Source organism: Biomphalaria glabrata, chromosome 5 (assembly GCF_947242115.1).
Source record: "Biomphalaria glabrata chromosome 5, xgBioGlab47.1, whole genome shotgun sequence".
In the NCBI taxonomy this organism is placed as follows: Eukaryota; Metazoa; Mollusca; class Gastropoda; family Planorbidae; genus Biomphalaria; species Biomphalaria glabrata.
This window is the reverse complement of record NC_074715.1, coordinates 41,257,963-41,283,856: the sequence shown is the minus strand read 5'-3', so window position 1 is coordinate 41,283,856 and position 25,894 is coordinate 41,257,963. Positions and strand designations below refer to the sequence as shown.

General features: G+C 36.5%; 1 protein-coding gene across 2 annotated transcripts; it reads left to right on the top strand.

Annotated features, from left to right (window-relative positions):
• The first annotated feature begins 687 nt into the window (after nt 1–687).
• LOC106050390 (DEP domain-containing mTOR-interacting protein-like) lies at nt 688–21,649 on the top strand. Of its 2 annotated transcripts, none has more exons than XM_013205349.2 (9): nt 688–976; nt 7,871–8,049; nt 12,932–13,052; nt 14,572–14,747; nt 15,354–15,545; nt 18,685–18,822; nt 19,804–19,874; nt 20,219–20,323; nt 20,949–21,649. In XM_013205349.2, the coding sequence occupies exons 1-9, from the start codon at nt 909–911 to the stop codon at nt 21,084–21,086; spliced, it is 1,188 nt and encodes a 395-aa protein (XP_013060803.2). In that variant the 5' UTR covers nt 688–908; the 3' UTR covers nt 21,087–21,649. The 2 variants fall into 2 exon arrangements, with proteins under 2 accessions (XP_013060803.2, XP_013060802.2); XM_013205348.2 differs by having other exon boundaries at nt 689–976; nt 18,682–18,822.
• Nucleotides 21,650–25,894: the final 4,245 nt, after the last annotated feature.

Sequence of the window (25,894 nt, the reverse complement as noted above, 5' to 3'; positions counted from 1 at the left end):
ATGAGATATTGACTTGGAGATCTTGTCATAACTATTATCCAATTTATAGTTTCGTCTCATTTCATTCCATAGCATGCTCTATTCCAACGAATTCATTTGGAACATTTATTATCTTATCCCACCTTATCTTATAAATTACAAACGTTCCTTCAATATGAACATCCTACGCCTGAACATGCGGTATGCAGGCTAAACTGTCGTTTGGTCATCTCGATGGTCCTGGGCTCATAACCTGCCCGCTGCCATTTCCCGTCGTCCTGCGGGAGGTTTGGACTAGGACGGAACATACGAAACATGTAAAACATAGATGTAGTGACTTTAATTCTACTTTGTCATTAATGTTCAGAATAATACTACGGGGGAAGAAGAGTCTTTATTATCGTTGTGTAAATTAGTCGTACAATTGTGCATTACACAAAAGAATACATTCAAATGATAACGAACTCCACAATGTTACTCAAACACTTCATGTGAAGTTTACATGCTCAATTTCATGAAGAAAGAATTTGTACTTGTATGAATTTGTCCAAACATACTGATTTAGAAATGTGATTTTATCTTTGTTTTTTCTCAGTATTTTCTCAAGTTGTTTTAGTATTGTGTATATTGTGGTCCCACTGAGAGGGAACCGCTGAAGCTAACGAAGTGTTTTGGTCTAAATATTACTCTGATAGCTGGTGATTTTAGTTATTACCTTAGTCTTAGATTTAGGAAATCAAAATAGTCTGATGCTTGAGACTAGTGGAACACATTTAATAGAGTTTTAATATCCTAGCATATACATTATCTTACTAGTGTAGAGGCGCGTTTCTTTAATTGTAGAAAATTGTCAACGGCAACGCACGAGTTAATAATAAAAAAAACGAGTTTGGTTTGTTTTTTTATTGTTGCGTTTTATTAACATATTCATGGGTCGTCGAAAACATGTTTGGCATTCAAATTTTTATGGAATATTCATAATTGGGGAACAAATTAGGTGAGTTGATTCTATCTGATAAAGTTCTCCTGTTTGAATCAAAATATTATATAGATATATATGTTAGCGATAGTGATATCTATTTGTTAGTTTAGATTATTTCTTGTTTTTCGTAAAAATTCGGTAATCTCTCATTATTTTGGTTCATATCTTACACGTGCACCTATTACACGTAGGCCTATTGCACGTACATCAATTTTACACCTATCACACATTGGGCCTTTTTATTATTTATTATTTTTTTATTATTTCCTATTTGAATTTTACATCTATTTTACACATATTACACATACATCTATCTTACACCTATTACACATACATCTATTTTACACCTATTACACATACATCTATTTTACACCTATTACACTTACATCTATTTTACACCTATTACACATACATCTATTTTACACCTATTACACGTACATCTATCTTACACCTATTGTACGTACATCTATCTTACACCTATTACACATACATCTATCTTACACCTATTGTACGTACATCTATTTTACACCTATTACACGTACATCTATCTTACACCTATTACACATACATCTATTTTACACCTATTACACATACATCTATCTTACACCTATTGTACGTACATCTATCTTACACCTATTACACATACATCTATCTTACACCTATTGTACGTACATCTATTTTACACCTATTACACGTACATCTATCTTACACCTATTGTACGTACATCTATCTTACACCTATTACACATACATCTATCTTACACCTATTACACTTACATCTATTTTACACCTATTGTACGTACATCTATTTTACACCTATTGTACGTACATCTATTTTACACCTATTACACATACATCTATCTTACACCTATTGTACGTACATTTATTTTACACCTATTACACATACATCTATCTTACACCTATTGTACGTACATCTATTTTACACCTATTGTACGTACATCTATCTTACACCTATTACACATACATCTATTTTACACCTATTACACGTACATCTATCTTACACCTATCACACATACATCTATTTTACACCTATTACACATACATCTATCTTACACCTATTACACATACATCTATCTTACACCTATTACACATACATCTATTTTACACCTATTACACGTACATCTATCTTACACCTATTACACATACATCTATTTTACACCTATTACACATACATCTATCTTACACCTATTACACATACATCTATCTTACACCTATTACACATACATCTATCTTACACCTATTACACATACATCTATCTTACACCTATTACACATACATCTCTCATTATTTTGGTTCATATCTTACACGTGCACCTATTACACGTAGGCCTATTGCACGTACATCAATTTTACACCTATCACACATTGGGCCTTTTTATTATTTATTATTTTTTTATTATTTCCTATTTGAATTTTACATCTATTTTACACATATTACACATACATCTATCTTACACCTATTACACATACATCTATTTTACACCTATTACACATACATCTATTTTACACCTATTACACATACATCTATCTTACACCTATTACACATACATCTATTTTACACCTATTACACATACATCTATCTTACACCTATTGTACGTACATCTATTTTACACCTATTACACGTACATCTATCTTACACCTATTACACATACATCTATTTTACACCTATTACACATACATCTATTTTACACCTATTACACATACATCTATCTTACACCTATTGTACGTACATCTATCTTACACCTATTGTACGTACATCTATCTTACACCTATTACACGTACATCTATTTTACACCTATTGTACGTACATCTATCTTACACCTATTGTACGTACATCTATCTTACACCTATTGTACGTACATCTATCTTACACCTATTGTACGTACATCTATCTTACACCTATTACACATACATCTATTTTACACCTATTACACGTACATCTATTTTACACCTATTACACGTACATCTATTTTACACCTATTGTACGTACATCTATCTTACACCTATTGTACGTACATCTATCTTACACCTATTGTACGTACATCTATCTTACACCTATTGTACGTACATCTATCTTACACCTATTACACATACATCTATTTTACACCTATTACACGTACATCTATCTTACACCTATTACACATACATCTATTTTACACCTATTACACTTACATCTATTTTACACCTATTACACATACATCTATTTTACACCTATTACACGTACATCTATCTTACACCTATTGTACGTACATCTATCTTACACCTATTACACATACATCTATCTTACACCTATTGTACGTACATCTATTTTACACCTATTACACGTACATCTATCTTACACCTATTACACATACATCTATTTTACACCTATTACACATACATCTATCTTACACCTATTGTACGTACATCTATCTTACACCTATTACACATACATCTATCTTACACCTATTGTACGTACATCTATCTTATTACACCTATTACACGTACACCTATTACACATACATCTATCTTACACCTATTACACATACATCTATCTTACACCTATTACACATACATCTATTTTACACCTATTACACTTACATCTATTTTACACCTATTACACATACATCTATCTTACACCTATTACACATACATCTATCTTACACCTATTACACATACATCTATCTTACACCTATTACACATACATCTATCTTACACCTATTGTACGTACATCTATCTTACACCTATTACACATACATCTATCTTACACCTATTGTACGTACATCTATTTTACACCTATTACACGTACATCTATCTTACACCTATTACACATACATCTATTTTACACCTATTACACATACATCTATCTTACACCTATTGTACGTACATCTATCTTACACCTATTACACATACATCTATCTTACACCTATTGTACGTACATCTATTTTACACCTATTACACGTACATCTATCTTACACCTATTACACATACATCTATCTTACACCTATTGTACGTACATCTATTTTACACCTATTGTACGTACATCTATCTTACACCTATTACACATACATCTATTTTACACCTATTACACGTACATCTATCTTACACCTATTACACATACATCTATTTTACACCTATTACACATACATCTATCTTACACCTATTACACATACATCTATCTTACACCTATTACACATACATCTATTTTACACCTATTACACGTACATCTATCTTACACCTATTACACATACATCTATTTTACACCTATTACACATACATCTATCTTACACCTATTACACATACATCTATCTTACACCTATTACACATACATCTATCTTACACCTATTACACATACATCTATCTTACACCTATTACACATACATCTATCTTACACCTATTACACATACATCTATTTTACACCTATTACACGTACATCTATCTTACACCTATTGTACGTACATCTATTTTACACCTATTATACGTACACCTATTACACATACACCTATTTTAACATATTACACTTACACCTATGTAGCACGTCTCAGAGTTATCAGGTTTGATCTTACAAGAACTAAAAAATAATGAGGTTAATCGTAGATATACTATTAGAGAAAGAGCGAGATAGATTGAAAGGGAAACAGAGAGCCTTGACAGTGACACTAAGTGTAACGATATAGCAGTGATAAATATCTGGCCCACTGACACAGTTTCAATTTCAACACATTGTTCTACATCCAAATATTATTAATAAGATGAATAGTTCTTAGTACCGAATTTAGACTTGATAAGGCACTTAGCTATTTGAGACACGAGGCCCCTAGTAACCAAATATTGGGCTTTTTTTTTCTTTGTTCTTTCATTAAAATGATTGAAAATATCAATAGAACCATTTATTTTTTTTTTGGGGGGGGGGGGGGAGGAGGAGATCTGCGAACAAGTAAAGGCCCTAAGCTATAGTTTATGTTGCCTACTAAAGGTAAATTCATTGATAGTGATATTAATATTTTATTAATATTATAGTCTTCTTCATTCCTATTCAGTGTAGTCAGGGATTGTATACGCCGTAGGCTGACTGGTCTTGTAGTTTACGCTTTTATATCTGTCATTACGATAATTCAATCCCTGCTCTCTTATCTTATCTTATATAATGCAGATGTTGCTTCAAAAAAAGAAGATGATTACGTCTATTTAATCTAGTGAGTTAAAGTCTTAATTTCAGAAGGAACTTTTCAAATATTGGAAACTAATGCAACTCGGATGGACATCAATGCAAAGAAAGTTGTTAAATAGATTTAATTGCGTGATTTTAGCAACTATTCAACAATACTAATAAAGAAAATGGCATACTAAAATCTATAAAAAAAAACAATTTAAAAAATGCATTGAACCAAAGCAAAAACAAACAAAACAAAATTACTTGCCTTCTCCCTTCTCTCTCTCGTCGTGCAGTAGGCACTCTGAATTGTCGTTCGATTGTCTCGAAGGACCCGGGGATTCGAACCCTGCCTACCCAGCGGGACGTTTGGATGTAATCTGAAGGAACATTTATAGAAAACAATATCATTACACAGCTCTACCCCGCTGATGTCAGCGCACTGTTTTGCTCATAATAATAATATAATATATAGCTTTTATATAGCGCTACTTTCATGCTTATTGCATGCTCAGAGCGCTATGGTCCAATCTCATTTGTGGACCAGTGGGGGGTATCTGGGAGAACACAACTCTGCTCTAGTCGGGTGTCGAACCTTGTGCCCACTTCATAGGTAGCCCAGCCTAGCTCGAGCGTACTTAGCCTCTCGACCACGCCTCCACAATGTCGTACTTAGCCTCTCGACCACGCATCCACAATGTCGTACTTAGCCTCTCGACCACGCATCCACAATGTCGTACTTAGCCTCTCGACCACGCATCCACAATGTCGTACTTAGCCTCTCGACCACGCCTCCACAATGTCGTACTTAGCCTCTCGACCACGCATCCACAATGTCGTACTTAGCCTCTCGACCACGCACCCACAATGTCGTACTTAGCCTCTCGACCACGCCTCCACAATGTCGTACTTAGCCTCTCGACCACGCCTCCACAATGTCGTACTTAGCCTCTCGACCACGCATCCACAATGTCGTACTTAGCTTCTCGACCACGCATCCACAATGTCGTACTTAGCCTCTCGACCACGCCTCCACAATGTCGTACTTAGCTTCTCGACCACGCCTCCACAATGTCGTACTTAGCCTCTCGACCACGCCTCCACAATGTCGTACTTAGCTTCTCGACCACGCCTCCACAATGTCGTACTTAGCTTCTCGACCACGCCTCCACAATGTCGTACTTAGCCTCTCGACCACGCATCCACAATGTCGTACTTAGCCTCTCGACCACGCCTCCACAATGTCGTACTTAGCTTCTCGACCACGCCTCCACAATGTCGTACTTAGCTTCTCGACCACGCATCCACAATGTCGTACTTAGCCTCTCGACCACGCCTCCACAATGTCGTACTTAGCCTCTCGACCACGCATCCACAATGTCGTACTTAGCCTCTCGACCACGCACCCACAATGTCGTACTTAGCCTCTCGACCACGCACCCACAATGTCGTACTTAGCCTCTCGACCACGCATCCACAATGTCGTACTTAGCCTCTCGACCACGCATCCACAATGTCGTACTTAGCCTCTCGACCACGCATCCACAATGTCGTACTTAGCCTCTCGACCACGCCTCCACAATGTCGTACTTAGCCTCTCGACCACGCCTCCACAATGTCGTACTTAGCCTCTCGACCACGCATCCACAATGTCGTACTTAGCCTCTCGACCACGCACCCACAATGTCGTACTTAGCCTCTCGACCACGCCTCCACAATGTCGTACTTAGCCTCTCGACCACGCCTCCACAATGTCGTACTTAGCCTCTCGACCACGCCTCCACAATGTCGTACTTAGCCTCTCGACCACGCATCCACAATGTCGTACTTAGCCTCTCGACCACGCACCCACAATGTCGTACTTAGCCTCTCGACCACGCACCCACAATGTCGTACTTAGCCTCTCGACCACGCATCCACAATGTCGTACTTAGCCTCTCGACCACGCATCCACAATGTCGTACTTAGCCTCTCGACCACGCACCCACAAAGTCATCATCAATGTTAAAAAAGTAAAAGTAAAGTTTCCCTTTCAGACCTTGCGATCTATGGCGTAGATGATGTTAAGGTCATCTGTTTCTGTGGCCAACGGTTAACGAGCAGAGTTACATGTGGCCAGCACAACGACCAACCGCCTTTACTTTCCCCAACTAATATCAGGTACCCATTGGAGCTGGAAGGACTCAGAGGCGCCTAAGGATTCCGAAGTTGAAAATCCCAGTCTTCACCAGGATTCGAACCCGGGGCCCCCGGGTACCCATTAGAGTTGGGTGGACTCAGGGACGACCTAAAAATCCCTATATTCAAAATCCCAGCCTTCACTGAGTTTCGAACCCAGCGCTTTAATCACTCTGCCACCATGCCAACCCATCATCAATGTTAGGAATCTGAAATGTCCACCTTGCCTCTGGTGTCTATGTGTTAGCTCAATTAAAGGTAAAGTTCCACATTCATATCTTGCAATCTATAGGGCAGATGATGTAAAGGTCGTGTTTCGGTGGCCCAAAGTTAACGAGGGTGTCATGTGGCCAGCACATGCCTTTACTATTCTTTTATTCCCCAACTTATGTCATTATGATTCTCATTATTTTATATTAGAGCTGGACTCAGAGGTGCCCTAAAGATCCCAAATTTAAAAATCCTAGTCTTCATCACGAATCGAACCCGGGACCCCGGTTCGGAAGCCAAGCGCTTTACTATTCAGCCACCGCGCCTCCTAGCTCTAAGTAAATTATAACTATATTTATTTTCTCCCTAGACTACAGATGCAGCAGCAGGGTCTTATCCGTGACAGAAGATACCACCTTCGAAAGTTTAAAAACTGTTTTGTGGCGCGTGATGCTATTGATTGGCTACTGAAAATGTACCACGTTCAGTCTCGCGTGGAAGCTGTCAGAGCTATGCAGATTTTGTTGCAAAATGGAATGATTCACCATGGTGAGTAAATTAATATACCACTCCAGGGTCGGACTGGCTTAAAAAACCGGCCCGGGAAATTTGGTAATGGCGGCGGCCCACTTCATCATTAGTTTCATATACATTTTTTCAATAATATAATATTACTACTTATTTTTAATTTAATTTAATTTTTATATATTTTTCTTTAGTTTCTATAACTATTTCATATATAATAATAATAATAATAATAATAGTGAAATTTTAAAGTTTTAAGTTGTAAGAATGTTTTTATTTATTACATGTTCAAATTCGTAATTATGCAAAACAACATTAAACAGTTAAATAACTTCTAGTTTTAACAACCTAAACATAAGAAACACTAATGTCAATTCACTACTAACCAGTATAACAGCTTTTTCATCGTTTCACTAGTCGATGCTAAAACATCAATGATTTCATTTTTATTGATTCTTGGAAGAAGGTCCTTCTCACAAGACATCAGCATGAATGAGTGTAAAGTTGACTGGCTCAGCAAATTTCTTAATCTGTTCAAAATGTATTTCAATTTTGAAAACGACCTCTCACAAGCAACTTGTGATGAGGATAATGTCAAAACTAATTTGTAAGCCAGATACAAATTTGAATAAGCAAGACTATGCAAATTAAACTTCTGGAGATCAAAATAACAACAAACAATACATTTTTTTGAAAGATTTGCATTTATTTCTGTGGTTGTTGCCTGGTAATTCTTCTGATTCGGACTGTTGAATGTTGTCTGAGACAGAGTCTGATACTTCCATTTCAAAGATCAAATTATATTCATCTTCAAGAGTTGTTTGAAAATTTTCCCATTTCCTTGCAAAATCCAATAATTCAGTTTGAAGCTGATCTTTTGTTACAGTATTGTTACAAATGACCAGTGACAGGAAGAGGTTAACGTGTGACCCCGACGAGATAACACAGCAGCGGGTGTTCCCTGTATAAGCAGAGACAGGATGTGACGTGTCCTTACATGTTATTTCAAAAGGTACTAGCAATGCCCAGTGACAGATAGAGGTCACAACTTGTGACCCCGGCAAGATGACACTGCAGCCAATATTTTCTGGAATCTACATGTATAAACAAAGACAGGATGTGACGTTTCCTCACGTGTTATTCCAGAGGATACTAGCCGTGTTTGTGCAACTTTGGACAAGCGATTAGGGACTCTATATAAGCCAGAGAGTTAATGTGAAAGTCAGTCGTATGGAGTCGTGAGTGAGTCGTCGGTACTGTTGTCTACTGTGCGAGACAGTAGAAGAGAGATGTGTACGACTCGATGCAAGTTAACTAGGGTAGAGTTAACTGGAATGGACTACTGTCGTTAAAGTCTATACGGTGAACTACAGTGGACTTGAGCCGTTACAGTCGATACAGTCGATGTAAGACGTGTGCGGCTCTGATTCGGTAGACTTGAGTACGACTTGGTTCAGCTTTGGGAGACCTGGAGCGACACTGGGAAGTGTGTCGTTGGTCTGTTCTGTGGAATACGGCTCGATGCAAGTTGAGTAGAGATGAATTGCAACGAAGTGAAGAGATGAATTGCAACGAAGTATAGCTAACTGTAAACTGACAGTTATTGTACCGTCTTCTACGCTACATGTTACAGTGACGAATTGTTAGAGTTAATAGTCATTAAAGTTATATGAAACTGAAAGTTTAGTCGTCAAGTTCTTTGCAGTGTTTTTATTTGTGTGCCTACTAGTACATTTAGCCAGAAGATTCAGAAATACGTAACAGTATCATCAAATTTTTTGAGCAACCCACTCAGGTGCTGCAGTGCATCACTGGGCATTCTTTTCAGAATTTCTGCAAAATTTCTTGGATCTAAACAAGATAAATCAGCGTAAAGACTACCATGCTCAGAGAATCTCTGTTTTAAACTATTAATTACTTAATCCGTCGAGCTTTCTTTTTTCTAGTTCACAGTTTGCTAATGTTGAGAAATTTGTAGCTGCTTGAAAAATAGAATCAAAATTTCTATCTACTTTGCTTAATTCATTGATACTGTCTTGAACATCTTATAGGCTCGTAATATATCCATTCCAGTTGTTTGCAAATATTCAGATAATGGCGTTGTGTGTTCAAATATTTTCAGAAATAATTGTGCCGTTAGAATAAATTCAAAACTTGTCAATGAATCTAACAGAGCTTTTGCTCTGTATTGGACATCATTATTGAATTTGTTTGATGTAGAAATATCATAAAATGTTTGTAGCATGTCAATGTACAAAAAATCGATAAATTGTGTTTCTTGATTGCGATGATTGGAATGTTTGATGAAGAAGTTTCCAAATATTTTAGTAAGAGCTCTGTCCTTTGCTCACCAACGGGTTTCACCAATTACAGATATGTATTTCAATTTGCTAAATTCACGCCAAACATTAAACCCAAAGTATGAATTACGAAGAAAGACTGCACATGTGTTTGAAACCCCAAATAAAGTAACAACTTCAACCTCTTTTTTAGTGACGTCACCCATTACTAAATTTAAGACATGGGCATAACGCTAAACATAGCGGCTCCTCTAATCTCTTCCACCATCATGTTTGTTAAAGGTGTTGGTATAGCATCAATTACTTTATTAACAGTCGTTTTGGACAGAAATGTGACCAAGTCCCCACGACCTTTGCGGTTGCCAACTGAATCATGACGGGATTGGCTTTTTCGAACCACATCTTCTATAGGCGCTTCCAACAATGGATCCAATTGGCTAACAAGCAAAAGAATTTCTAAAAAATTCCCGTAATCTACACTGTCATCAAGCAAAGTGAACCCTGACTCTTCTGCCCCTCTGTAGCTAAGTCCACGCTTACCGATAACTTTTAAAGTTTCTTTGATTCTTTCTCAAATGAAACGATTCTTTTGAACCTCTTCAGCATGTCGGTGTGTAGAAATGCTGGCAATATCTTTGCGAAGCAGGACGTTTTGGCGCGAGCCGTTTTGGCGCGAAATACATTATGTACGTTTATTGTATTATTTCTTTTAAAAGAATTATTCATATCTATGTTTTGCATGAGTGTTAGTGTTAAGACATATTTTTCACGAAGGAAATGTAAATGTGTGTTTGTTTTTTACATCATTTTCTTTAATAAACATTTTGGCTTGTGTATGTGTGTTTATTAAGAGGCACATTTTTATTTTTAAAAAAAATTTTAAGATATTACTTTAAAATTAAAAACAAAATGAACCGATGATAGACTAAAAATTGATGCAATTATTTGTTTACATTAACATTGGTTTATTTAATGACTGTATGGTATCTCCAGCTATACATACTAAACACTTGCTAATAATAAGTAAAAATATAATACATGTACCATGTTTCTCAAAATACTTTAAGTTAAGTATAGATGTCTACATAGACACCATGGTTATTTGCCTAAGTCGCTGGAATTCAAGGGTTCATTAAAAAAAGCTACGTGCTTATTAAATTATCGTCAAATGATATCTCGCGCCAAAACGTCCCGTCGCCAAAACGGCGTCGCCAAAACGTCACGTACCGATATCTTTGGCATTGATTTTAAAACATAGGATTCCATGCAGGCTGCATAGAGTGCACTTCCTTCATGTTCTGATATTCTTTCATAAATATGTTTGAAACGGAAACAGAATAAATCTGAACGAATAAGTTATACAAGTAAAATATTGTCGCTGCGACGCTGTCGGGTTAAAATCTCGTAACGTAAAGTAATGATTTTGCTGTTTCAGATTGGTTATTTTCAATACAAACTATTATTTGAAGCTATCATATAATCAACGGTAATTTCAGTTAAAATTAAAAATATAATAACTTTCTTTTGGCAGTTGGCAGCCGCCGGCCCACCGGGAATTTCCCGGTGTCCCGGCGGCCCAGTCCAAGCCTGTACCACTCTCACGTGAGACTATACCGGTATATTGTTATTTTTATTATCATTACATAAGATACATTCGTTTAATTTTGCTGGAGGTCAGACTATGTTGGGCCGTGCTGGTTTTGGTGATGATTTACAAAGATTAGATATGTAACCGAGAGCCTCTTAGATGCCAAACCCAATGTAATAATGGTGAAGCAAGTAAGCATTATAGGTATAATAAAGGACTAAGTTCTTATAGCATTTTCAGTCCTATGAAACAAAACGTTTTTTAGGTGTCCAGTGAACTACAAGTAGGCCTATTATGAACTTTATGCTCATGGTAAAAGTGAAGGAACCTCTTTAAATTGTGCGAGCTGGCTCAAATCTCTTACGAAGGATCTCAATCAACTTAAAAAAATAAAGACTCTAATCACTATTGAGGATTTTTCACGATAAATTTGAAACACAGTAATCTCCTCTTTGTTCTAATTTGAAGACAATGTTTACATTCAAACAATAACTGTAGAAAAAAAAAACCCAGATTAAATGTTGTTAAAGTAATAGGAAAACGAAAGAAAAGGACATAGAAAGATTGGGAGAGATTTCGGAATTTAAAACTAAACCAAACAATGTCAAGGACGCTAAATTGAACGATTATTATTGCCAACAAAATAATAACGTGTTATAATTTTTGAGTTTTTATTTTAACTACAATAACACGGACGAAACACACACAATGTATGGTTCCTCGACTATGCAAGACGTTCAGACAGTACAACACGACCAACATTGTGGAGATATTATACATTGTTCATGTTGTTGTTGTTTTTTAAAGTACATCCCATGGGCATGGTACACCGCGACTTCAACAATTTGTGCACTTTTGTCTCCCATGTAAATAGCTATATTTAGTTTAAAGTATGTTTTTACCATGGTTTTTACATACTACTAATGTGCTAAGGGAAGTCTCATAAAAGATAGATTCTCTAGCTTTCCTTGCATTGGCTATTTTCTCACTAAAAGTTTATTTTCCCTTTCTGTTTCAGTTGTAGATGATCACGAATTTAAAGACCAGAATCTTTTCTACAGATTTACTTTTGACGACGACACGTATAAACTCAACAAAGACTTAGTTAGTTTATACAGAGGGGTCATCTATTACCGCAAGTAATGTTAAAGTCTACACATTGGTTATTAGATTTTAAAGAGAGGCAGGGGCGGACTGTCGAAATCGACCCTGGCATTGCCCTACTATCCGGCCCACAAAATACTGGCCAAATTTTAATGACCCATTGTTACCTGTCCTCATAATATGTAAAGTTTATATCGAGAACTGAAATCGTGCATGCGTGGGTTAACGCGAGACCACTTGGTATAGACGATTGATAAATTTGAACTATTTTTTATGGTGATTCGATTATGTTCACGCTAACGTTAATTCTATAAGACTTTACGAGGCCTTCAGTTGTTAATTGATCACTTAGTTAGTAGATAGATTCTATGTATAAAGGACAGTTGCTCGACCACAAGCAAGGTAATCATATGTAGGCAGCTCCCTTATTAGGCTAGTATTACTCTCCAATCTCTAAAGCCTGTAAAAGATTTTTTTATAAATGGTAATATCTGGGCCTGTCATGGGGGTAATGGAGAATAGAGTAATATTTTACTGCATTACTTGCCATACTTCGATTCCAAGTGACCCTTTCGACGGTAGACCCACCAGCCCACATGGTGCCAGCCCACCCGCCATTTGCTCAAACTCCCATAAAGCCATTTCGTCCATGTCGAATGGTCTTGTACTGCAATTAATGTTTCATGTCTTTAAGTTATACATAGGTTGTTAGTCATTTATTGAAGACATATACATCCATATAGTTATGAAGATGGCTTCTGATTGTACAGTCATAGCAACTTTGTCGTCCTGAACCAGTGCAGGATTTACGAATAAATAAAGCTTATGGCCTCCTTTTTCTTAGGGGGAAAGTTTGTAATAAATAATAATGATAAGTTACATTATCTCACTACTTCATAATTACATATCCAGGTATCCGAAAATCTTATTTTGCAATGATATAGGCTTATAATAGCAAGACTCATTAAGGGCTCCATATCTGAAATACTTAGGGCTACTTCCGGCTTTGTCCTGAACATCGATCAACTTCTCCCCTAGTTAAACAGAAACAGTCCACGCAACATTATAGTGTACTTAAGAAACAATAAAACAACTTTTTTTTCTTCTGTGCTTTTTATTAAAGTGGTTTAAATCATTATAAGGAGGGTAGAACACTATGATTATATTATTTTTCGAAGTAACTTATGTTACCTTATTTTATATAATACAGACGTTACTTCAAAAAAGAAGATGATTACGTCCTACGCGTCATGCATTTAGTCATGCATGTTAACCAATGACTTTAAATTCTGCCAAGTCACTGGTTTTCCTGGCTGGTACAGGTAATCTCATTCCATGCTCTAATAGCACTATCTATTCGATAAGATAAGAACTTCTAATTGTAATGCGTCTTCTTGTTTTGAAGAAACGTCTGTTATAAGACTAAACAGTTTAAGGTTGTTAGCCCGACGTTGCATATAATAATAATATTTCTTATAACAAAATTTAAAACATAAATTTATACTTGCCTATAAATATCCACTACAAACTGAAAGTACATTGTACGTTGTACAGAATGAAGAGCGAGTCAGAAGTATTACGAGACTTCTATCACAAAGGTGTGCTCTATTCGGAAGCCTTTTATGGCAATGACGCCGTGGACTTTATTGTAGCCACCAATGGGAATGGAGACAGAGGACCAGTGGTCGCAGATTTCAGAGACCTTCTTGAAAGGAACATCATCAAGCATGGTCAGTGGATTTACTTTTGATCTAGTTTTGGAAAGCGAAATCTAATAGTGTTTATCTATCTAAGAGAGACAACTTCAACCGTTGTTTACATGCAACCATAACCATCACTATCTATCTATCTATCTATCTATCTATCTATCTATCTATCTATCTATCTATCTATCTATCTATCTATCTGTCTGTCTGTCTTTCTATCTATCTATCGATCGATCTATCTATCAAGATTATAACATTTAAGTGGGTTGTTCATGACTCAAAAGAAAACTCGAGATCTACAGTTTTTAGAATATAATTACAACACTATTCTCATAGTTCAAATAATGTCTCCATTTATTAACAGGAAGCAGCTACGAAATTAGGATAACTTGGTGATTAGACACAAATTAAACGGGCGTTAAAGAATAGGCTTAAATTAGCAAAGGTCAGAGGTGGCCAACTGGTAAAGCGCTCGTCTTTTCAATCAAAGATATAGATTTAGATGTTCAACTTCGGGAAATTTTTGGACGCTCATGAGTCCACCAAACTCTAATCTTGCAGAGCTAGTAAAGTTTCAGCACGCTTGAGATGACGTGTCAATACTATTGTTATATTATTGAATATTCCCAGTGACCGACGACTACCACTTTAGTGATGACCGACTTATCTACGAGTTTAGCTTGGACTTCAACAGACCATGTCTACTGCATGATGTCCTGGACATGGCGTCTGATCACAAGAACTCCACTACCACAACTAGCAGTTCAGGAGTGGAGGATGTAGAAGAGAGAAATTCTAATCCAGATTTGGAATCTCTTCCAGGTAACCTTAGTGCAGGAAACATATTGCGTCATTTCCTCTTTTTTTAATGGTAAAAAAAAACAATTTTATGTCAGTCAAAATGTTGGCAAATTTAGGGTGTTCGCTTTCTCTCTCTCTCTTCTCTCTCTCTTCTCTCTCTCTCTCTCTCTCTCTGTGACATTTTACGTCTCGAGAGACAATCTTTTCCCAACTTCTAGTGATGAAAGAGGCCTTCTTCTTCGTTCTCAACTAAAGAGGCCAATTTGTTACAGAACTGAGGTCACAGGTTGGGTATCTGTAATCACTAGCACTTTCACCATTCTTTCTACTTAAGACGTGTACGACCCTTCCTCGTGGCTTGTTCTCCATCTGGATCTATCCAGTGCCTCATTTCCCCAACTGTTGACCTTTGTATACACACAAAATCTAAACCAGACATTTGGTTGTTTAACTGCAAAAGAGGTCGACTTTTTTTTTTGTTTCATTCCGAAGCTAAAATACGTTTGTGATAATGTACATTTAGCAATGATGTAGTCTACAATAAAATAATATAAAGAAAACTATTCTTGTCTTTCTCCTTTTTCTCTAAGCGCACGCTTATCTCATTCAACATTTGTGTTTTGGAAACGAGTTCCTGACGCCATTTTTATTTAGACTTCAATTGATCTCCTTGGTACAAACAGGACGAGCTTTAAAACCATTGTTAGATAAACAATATTAATTACAACTATTTGTTTTCTCCGAGCTGGAAAAATAGCAGATATTATAAATATTGTTTGTGGGCATTGTAGCAGGGCCGGTCTTAGGTATAGGCAAACTAGGCATCCGCGTAGGGCCTCCGATCGGTAGGGGCCACGGGCAGGACTAAGAAATAACTTTTTTTTAGAGAAAAAATTGCGAAGCATGGATCAAATCTCAAACCTAGCAGAACTCTATGTCTACCAGCCAAGCTCTAAATCGGTACTATTATTCAAGGTTTATTCTCGAATATCTACTAAGTTTAGATCTACTTGTTAGATTACATATGTTAGAAGACCATTGTGTCTTTTTTTTTTTGTGTAGGTGATCATGAATCGTCCATGAAGCACATTAGTGTTATGCGCCTTATAAATTTTTTACTTATTTATTGATTTAGATATAGATAGGCTACAGGACGGTTTATAATTCCATACGTATTTTTCGGTCTTAATTTTTTGTTTTTCTATTTCACTAGGGGCCACCCTATTCACTTCGCTCAGGGCCTCAATATTCACTTCACCCAGGGCCTCCCTATTCACTTCGCCTAGGGCCTCCAATCACCTATGGCCGGTCCTGATTGTAAATAAAGTCTCAATTATAAGTAATAGTATAAGTAGGTGAACACAGACTATACACAACATTAAAAAATACTCAGACTTCAAAAAACTTAATCATAAATTTAGTTAACGAACTATATTAAACATATGTTCTAATTAGGCTAAGGGAAATAAAGAGTCTTCAACATAACGTTACGTATCAACAGGCATTAGAACAGATATTTAATTTGAACTTGCAGTTTCTCAGCATTTAGATCTAATATTTTTAAACAAGTTTAAAATTTGTATATAAAAATTCTCTATATCTTTTAGACTAGGATTAGAACACTCTGGCACGTCGTTCCTAATGTTAAGTTGATAAAAAAAAAACACACACTGTTGTATGATAGACACATTGCAGGTATGTCTTCCGACATAGGCCTATTGTTCTAGTCAACCAGCAACAATGCATGATACTGAACTGTAACACTCATAGTGTTTCTCAAACTTTTACTAGTGCTAAAATAAAAGTTACACTGGCGCCCCTTTAACCATCTTAAATTAAGGAGTGACAGCCTGAGCATCAGAAATGCATTCTCCTGGAATCTTTAACACACTTGCTCGCAGTAACGCAGTTAAATAAAGTAAATTAATAAGCAGGAGTGGGATTGTATGATAGTAAGCATGAGACATTCGAGACAGTGAAGCATGTAAATTGAATATTGCTTTGGTTGTCTTAAGAATAAAGATCATCTTCGAATTAAGCAAAACGGCTTATAGATGGCCTGTTTTTGTTCACGCAAAAGACTTTAACAGAAAGTTGGGAGAATTCTGACCCCCCCCCCCCCCCCCCAAAAAAAAAAAAAAAAAAAAGATGGTAGACTCGAGAATCGCATTGGTAAAAACGTATGGAAATGTCTTCTTTTTTTAATCGATTTTTTTTTCTTGCAGACGCCTCTCTCGCGAAAACAGAATGAAAGGTCTTACTTAGACGACGAAACGACGTCACTTAGTGTAACAATTCATTGTATTTTTAACGTTGGTAGTAAGCAATATCGTTTTTACGTGATTAATACTCAAATACGGATTTATAACTACCATGCAACTACAACAGATTTTAGTCCTTAAAAAAAAAGGCCTCCATCGTGTCTTCTTGTCAGCATTTTCTAAAAAGGGATAGGGTGCCGTCCAACAGTTTGAGAAACGCTGTAACATGTGGAATGTAGGATCTTGGAGAAGAGATAAGCTAAAATTATGACACTGGTTGACATTTCCAGAAATGGTTTGTTTGTTGCAGATCTAGAGTAAGTCTGTCTCTTAATGAACGTTTGCAGGACTAACTAGAACAATTAATTAGGAAATAGTATTTGAATACTTATTTTTTTTAATGCACAGAGTTTTAGTTTAATGTATAATCATGACTAGTATAAAAATAAATAATAAATTTAAACTAAAGACTAGGTCAAAGGTCTGCTTATTATGAGTGAGACGACAGTTGCTTTGTTATATATGTTCATACTGTTGCTTTCAAGTGTATCGGCATTATGGCAAGTTTTCCTGAGCATTTGAGATCCTTCGTGTAATAGTAGTCTAGTATACACAAACAATGTATTTGATTTCTATGTAACAGCCAAAGTTTTCTTCTACTGGTCCATTAGACTGATCTACCACGTATTTACTATCCTCTCTCTCTTTTGTCAACTAACTAACCTTTGCCCCTTTCATCATCTCATTAGTTCGATATGCCAACAAGCAAGATCGCTGATGTCAGTAGGCCCACATTACAATAACATTGCAGGCCAGACAAAATAAGCTCATGTACTATTACAATTTATTACCCTTTTACACAATTTTGTTTTGATTTGTTTTCTTCTTGGCAACAGTAGACATGAGCAGTTCCTTGACCATAAGTCCTGCCCAACGCCCATCAATAGATTCAGCTATGTCCGGCCTAAGCAGTAGCCCTGAGAGCAATGCTGCAGATGGGGACTCTTTTGCATCTCTAGGCCAAGAGCCAAAATCAGGTAGACTGGTAGACTATGCTTGATCTGGTAGCGAAACAATTATGGTTAATTACTAGCTGCTTTATTTTTTAAAAATTAAATAATAACTGTTAATAAATATAAAAAGAGTTAATAGTTAATTTTTTTTTTAAATATAGAAAAAAAATGTGTGATTGTTTTAGTGTGATTTCTGAAGTGTTTCGTGATAGTGTTATGGTTGTAAACTTGTATTGTAGTGTAATGTGATGAGTGTAGTGTAGTGTGATGTATTTAATGTAGTGTGATGAGCTGACGAGTGTAGTGCAGTATGATGAGTGTAGTGTGAGGCATGTAGTGTAGTATAATGTGATGAGTTTAGTGTAATGTGATGATGAGATGAGTAATGAGTGTAGTGTAATGTGATGTGTACATTGTAGTGTAATGTGATAATGAGATGCATAATGAGTGTAGTGTAATGTGATGTGTACATTGTAGTGTAACGTGATGATGTCATGCGTAATGAGCGTAGTGTAATGTGACGAGTGTAGTGCAGTGTGATGAGTTTAGTGTAGTGTAATTGTGCTATGATTGTAGTAGGCCTATGGTGTGATGAGTGTAGTGTGTTGTGATGTGTGATGGATGTAGTGTAATGGTGTGTTGTGAATCTGATGGATGTTGCTTAGTATGATGGTGTGATGAGTATAGTGTAGAGTGATGGTGTGAGGGATGTAGTGTAGAGTGATGATGTGATGGATGTAGTGTAGAGAGATAGTTGAAGTGTGGTGTTATGGTGGGATGGGTGTAGTGACCATCTGCTGGGTTTAGTGTTATGGGTGTAGATACTTGTAGTGTGATAGGTTTAGTAAGTAGTGGCGGGTGCAAAGAGTTTCTTAGTTTTTCTTTTTTCTTCGCTTTTTCGTTGATGAATTATGTCTTTTTTATATTAACATAGAATGGCTTTAGGATTAAACTCAATTGGTTTTCAATGTTTTTCTCCTTACAACTCTAATCTTATCTCTCAAGTTCTGGTTCGGCCAGTAACTGTCAAAGAATTGGAAAACACATCATCTCCGTATGTGAAGAAAACTTTCAAGGTAAATAGTTCAATCAAAATACCAACACTGATATTTATTAGTAATGGGGTTTCCTAACGATAGAATGTTATTTCATAGATAATCGTATTCCCCATTGGTAAAATGGAGGAATTTAATTTGGTAGAAAAAATTATTTCTGTAAAGCATTTCTAAATTTTGGAGGATTTTCATAAAAGGCATTTAAGGTGTAGTCGGTAAACAGAATACGAAAATATTGATAAGCTTTGTATTTAAAATGCTTTTAATAAGTGCACTTTTCAGTATCGCAGATACATTTTAGTCTATATCTGTACATATATTTACGTTTTTATATATTATCTTATCATATATTATCTCATATTCAGATTCAGTGTGATGAAATGGGGTTTGGTTTTGTTCTGAGAGGATCTTCTCCTTGCTATGTCCAGACCGTCGATCCACTTGGACCAGCAGCAGTAGCTGGCATGAAGGTGCTTATTGATATTATTCATATTAAGTGATAATCTAAATTTTAAATCTAAAATTTATATGATAAGATTTTTTATAAATAAAATTAGGCTACTACTAAAATGACTTAATTTCCTATATACATAGAACTATATTGTCGCTATATTTTGATTTAAGCTTTCTTTTGGTCATATGCGCTTGTATCGTCTCCAGCCTACATTGAGTATTTTTAAGTGATAATTCACTTATCCTTAATCTTCAGAATCGAAGACAATACTTATTACTATTATTATTACTATTATTATGATAAACTATATTTCCTATATCTTTAGGGCGCCTCTTAGTCCACCCAGCTTTAATGGGTACCTGACATTAGTTTGGGAAAAGTGAAGGCGATCGGTCGTTGTGCTGGCCACATGACATCCTCGTTATTCGTAGGCCATGGAAACAGATGGCCTTAACATCATCTGCCCTATAGATCGTAAGATCTGAAAGGAAACTTACTTTTTTTTTTACCTACATATTAATTTCTGCAAGTCACGAAGCTGATGGGACGTTTTTTTTTCTCCTTGACTAATAATTATTAAACCACAGAATAATAATTATATATTTTTTGTTCTTTTGCAAAAAAAAAACACAACACAACAGGTTCGACAATTTATTTCAACTGTTAATGGTCAGAATGTTCTTCGAATGGACCATCGTCAAGTTGGTCAACTTATAGCTCAGCAAACACAAATCAATGTCACAGTTTTAGTGTACAGAAGTGATGCCCAACGGATGTGACATGCAAACAAATACATTCTTTATATAGATATATATGTATATGTATCTTGTGGCGTTTTAGGTACTAAACTAAGTCTTTCACGTGATTTTTTTGTAATGTTAGATTTCACTCACTGAATGCATTTAAAATTCCTAAACTGAATGTCAGGATAAATACAGTAGAACTTGCTTACACACTAGTAGGCTACCGTCCCCTCCCTCTACGTTTTTTTTTCTTCAGAAGATAGTTTTTAGATAAATTGTATTTAGATATAGGTCCAGCTCATAGACTTATATAGTATATATAAGTCTATGGTCCAGTTCTATTCTAGAATGATTAAGTAGGCCTAAAGTTTAGAACTAAGTGTTTCATCCTGTAATTTGATAGAAAGTTAGTCAAATTCGTTTCTACATTTTTGTAAGCTGTTATTGAACGTGAACATTATTTGGGTGCCTGTAATTGCTTTTATTTATTCGTGTTACAATCTCATATGTAGTTTTATGTCATCTTCATTTTATTATCCATAATACTCAATTCTTTTGAAGTGTGAATACGTTTGATTTTAAATACATTTCGAACCATTTTGAGCGCAATACTTAAGATGTAATTGTTTATTTATATTAAACATTGGTATATATAATTATGTATAAAGCGTTAATGATTGTTTCCTAAGTATTCACGTTATAAACACATGAAAAAATAAAATTCTATCTCTTTCTCTCTGCCAAAAAAAATTGATTCGGATCTCTCTCCTTGTCTGCATTTTGTTGATTATCATTAGATTTACTTAGACTGCTGAATGTGTGCATTAGGTTTGCATTGGTAACTTCAACTCCTTTCTAGCTTGAACCACGACTTTACACACAAAAAAGATAATTTTTTTTAGAAAAAAAAACATTAAAGAATTTGCTTGTTAACATTGAATGCTTTATTGGTAGGGTTTTAATATTTTTTGCCTACCATAGGAGGAAAAGTACAGTGGAGTCCCGATAGTCCGAAAAGATTGTGACTGGACCCATTTCGGATTAAGCAAAATTATGACTAAAATAAACATAATTATGAAATACAAAGTGTAACTCCATAAACTGATACAGGATATAGTGCACAGTTCATTTTGTTTCATCTCTCTGAAACTATTTCTGTGTAGGAAGTGCGCGTGACATGAGAGCGAACTCTTCAACAAAAACAAAATGAACAAACTTTTTGAAATCAATTTAGTTTTTACGGGAAGGTAAACTAACTGTTTCACTTTGAAGAAAGTCCAGTAGGGAATCGGTGCCAAATGTGTCCTTATTCCGTGAACCATCGGAAAGAATTTTATCCGACAGACAGGACTGTTGATCCACCATTTACAAGGGTAAGTTCGAGGAATAACCTTTTAAGCCATTCCCAGGATAGCTGCTGTTATTTGAAGGTATACAAGGTCGACAGAGCTAGACTGTACATGAATTTTTTTCAAGGGCATTGTCGACAGCTGTCTCATATCCTTCCCAATTAGTTTTAGTATAGCACCACTTTCGTGGCGCCGCAAATAACATCCGCCTATTTATTGGAGCTGTCATCTTTATGCAGTGGGTGCCCTCGCACTGCGGCGTAGGGGGGTAATGATGCTCAAGCACGAGAAGGAGCGCTGGTCGTGCCCACTTTCGAGGCCCCAAGTACGTTTAACCAAGCTACGACATTAATCCGAGAGTGGGTACATGAAAGTGGTTGAAATCCTGGGATGGCGCCAACAAAGCCCATGGAGTTGGCAGCATTTGCGTCGCCCGGACCGCGACGATCCATGGTGGAAGCTTAAAACTTCGGAACAATCCATTATTGCGCAGTGTAGAACGGGGCACTGCCCTGTTGATGTTTATTGTGCCCGGTTCCGGTCAAATTTTGATACCCGTTGCCAACACAGTGGAGAGTCGGTGGAAACAGTGGCGCATATCTTGCAGGAGTGTCCGCAGCTCCAAGAGCTGCAGGATAGTTTGTCTGCAGAGTCACTTGACCTGTATGGGAGCTTAAAGGCACTACGTCTAACAGCAGAGTTTCTGGCCTTGCTACCAAATGGAGTTCATCTCAGGTAGTGTTCTGTGGGGTTTGCCTGTCTAAGTACAGGGCTAGACCCCCGCATGCACCAGTTATTTCTGTTCCAAGACTAGTCGTATCTTCAAGTGTGTTTCTGAGCATCTTGCAGTTGTTGAGGATGTGGTCTACTGTCTCGTCTTCCGTGTGACAGAGTCGATATCTGGGATCGTGGTTCTCTCGGACCCTAGCGAAGTAGGCTCCTATAGGACAGTGTCCCGTGCGAAAGCGTACCAAAATTGCCTGATTCTTTCCGTCTATCTGCCACCATTCGTCCTTCCTTTTTTTTGGGCGTTTGAGAACCTTCCAGACTTCCCGTCCCGTGCTACAATGGTGACAGCTATCGTACAATCTGGACTTGATCCATTCACAAATCCTGGTTTTTGCATTCTCGTATGTTTTTGGCTCCTCTGGTGGGTCTAATAACGTTCTTAGCTTTGTCTGTTGTTCCACTATAGACACGAAACAATAGGCAATATAGAAACCAAGGTGCGTTCACATTTGCTAACAAAACAAACACACACACATACAACTGATGCTCGAAAAAAAAAAGGTACGACAGATGGATAATATGCCAGTGAAGAATGGTTACAAGAAATCTGGGTATGTTTTTGCTGGTTGGAAGAAACGACTAAAAAAAAAAACAACGTCCTTATCATCCTCTTATGCCGGTCGTGTGATATCCCAACGTACTGAAATGTTGTGGGGAGGGGGGGGGGGTAAGAAGGAATAATTGAATGAACAGGTAGGGGCCTACTGTATGTTCTTACACAAGTAGCAATGAAAGGTTTTATACATAGGTAGCATTATACATAGGTAGCGATGTCTCCGTAGGATCTTGAAAATCACTTGTAAAGAAAAAGTGTGCAATACTGAGATCCTTGCACGAACAGGTATTCCCAGCATCTTTACAGCCCTCAGACAACGCCGCTTGCGCTGGCTTGGACATGTTCGCCGGATGGAGGACAAACGCATCCCAAAAGTCATCCTCTACGGACAACTCGCGACTGGCTCAAAAAAAAAACTGGTCGACCTCCCCTCTGTTACATAGATGTAATAAAACGGGACCTCAAATCAGTGAACATCAATACTGACCATTGGGAAGACATAGCTCTAGACCGCACGAGATGGAGAGAGACAGTGACCAAGAAAGCTATGGATAGCGAAAGAACATGGGTTTCAGCCCTGAAAGAAAAACGGACAATGCGAAAAATGGCCAGCTCCTCTACCACCGAAGCAAAAGCCACCTTAACCTGCACTATTTGTGGACGGGAGGGTCTCTACGAAATAGGGCTCCGCAGCCACAAGAGGAAGTGTGCGAGATGAACCATAGTCGTTCTACGACTGAAGGAGGCCAATGAGAATGAGCATTAGAAGGCTTTATTTTATACATAGGTAGCATTAGAAGGTTTTATTTTATACATAGGTAGCATTAGAAGGTTTTAGGATTTTGAGATTTTGACAAAATAATTTGTTGGTTTTCGCCAAAAGGAAGCCTCTATTTAAAAAAGGAAGAAGGAAGAAGGACAGGCATTAAATAAATGGTAAGATAATTTCAATGCGCACATATAAATAGGAAATATAACAACCGAATGAAAAGTAAAAAAAAATAAATAAAATAATGAAAACTAAAGCAAATAAAAACTACTTACGTTATGTATGGTAAACCAGTCAAATAGACTAAAAACTAAAAAATATCTAGTTGTAATAATAAATAAAAAGTTATCATGGAATCCCCCATATTGATGAAATTATTACAAAATCAAGCAGAACGATGCATTAGGGTCTATTAATAAAATTATTTTTTACAAATCAAACAAAAACATAAAATTAAAATGCTATTTAACTTAAGTTAGGCAAATATTAGAATATGCACCCGCTGTTTGGTATCCCTCAACTCAAGAAAACATAAAGAAACTAGAACAAATACAAAATAGAGCAGTGAGATTTATAACAAACGAATATTCTAATTTGATTAGAGTAACTAAACTTAAAGACACTTCAGAACAGAAGAATAAAAAGTAAAGTAGCTATAATACATAAAACATTAAATCATAACTTATAAATAGAAAAACAAAACCTAATAAAATACTCAGAAAGACACAAAGATAAAGGCACATTTGTTATTCCATACGCCAGAAAAAAATTCGTACTAGTGCTTCGAAGATCTTCTTCCCTAGTGCCATTAGAGAATGGAATGGTTTGACTGAATCAGCCAGGAAAACCAACGACTTAGCAGAGTAAAAGTCATTGATTAACATGCATGACTAGATTGACACATGAAATGCCTAGGACGTAATTATCTTCTTTTTTGAAGTAACGTCTGTAATATATAAGATAAGATAATACTTTGTCTAGCAACGATTATTGCTTTCTTATTTCGCTAGACCTGTATCTATACATATTAATTGGTAGTTCATGTCAAAAACTGCGAAACACACTTGGATGTGCTCAAAACTCTATTTCGATCTGGATATTCTACGCCAGGGGTGGGCAACCTTTTTGTATCGAAGGCCGCATTAAAAAAAGTTTGGGAATGGCGGGCCGCAGATATTAATATATCTTAGAAAGATACGCTAGATAAGTGTTTAGAATATTTTTAAATTCCTATTTACACGTCACGTTTCTTTCTTTCTTTTTTTTTTCACACTCTACGTTGAAAAATTACAACAAGAGTTTGCAATTTTTGAAACAAATTTTACGATTCTTTTAAAATTGCTGTTGTCTTTTTATATCACAATATCCCCACAAATATACA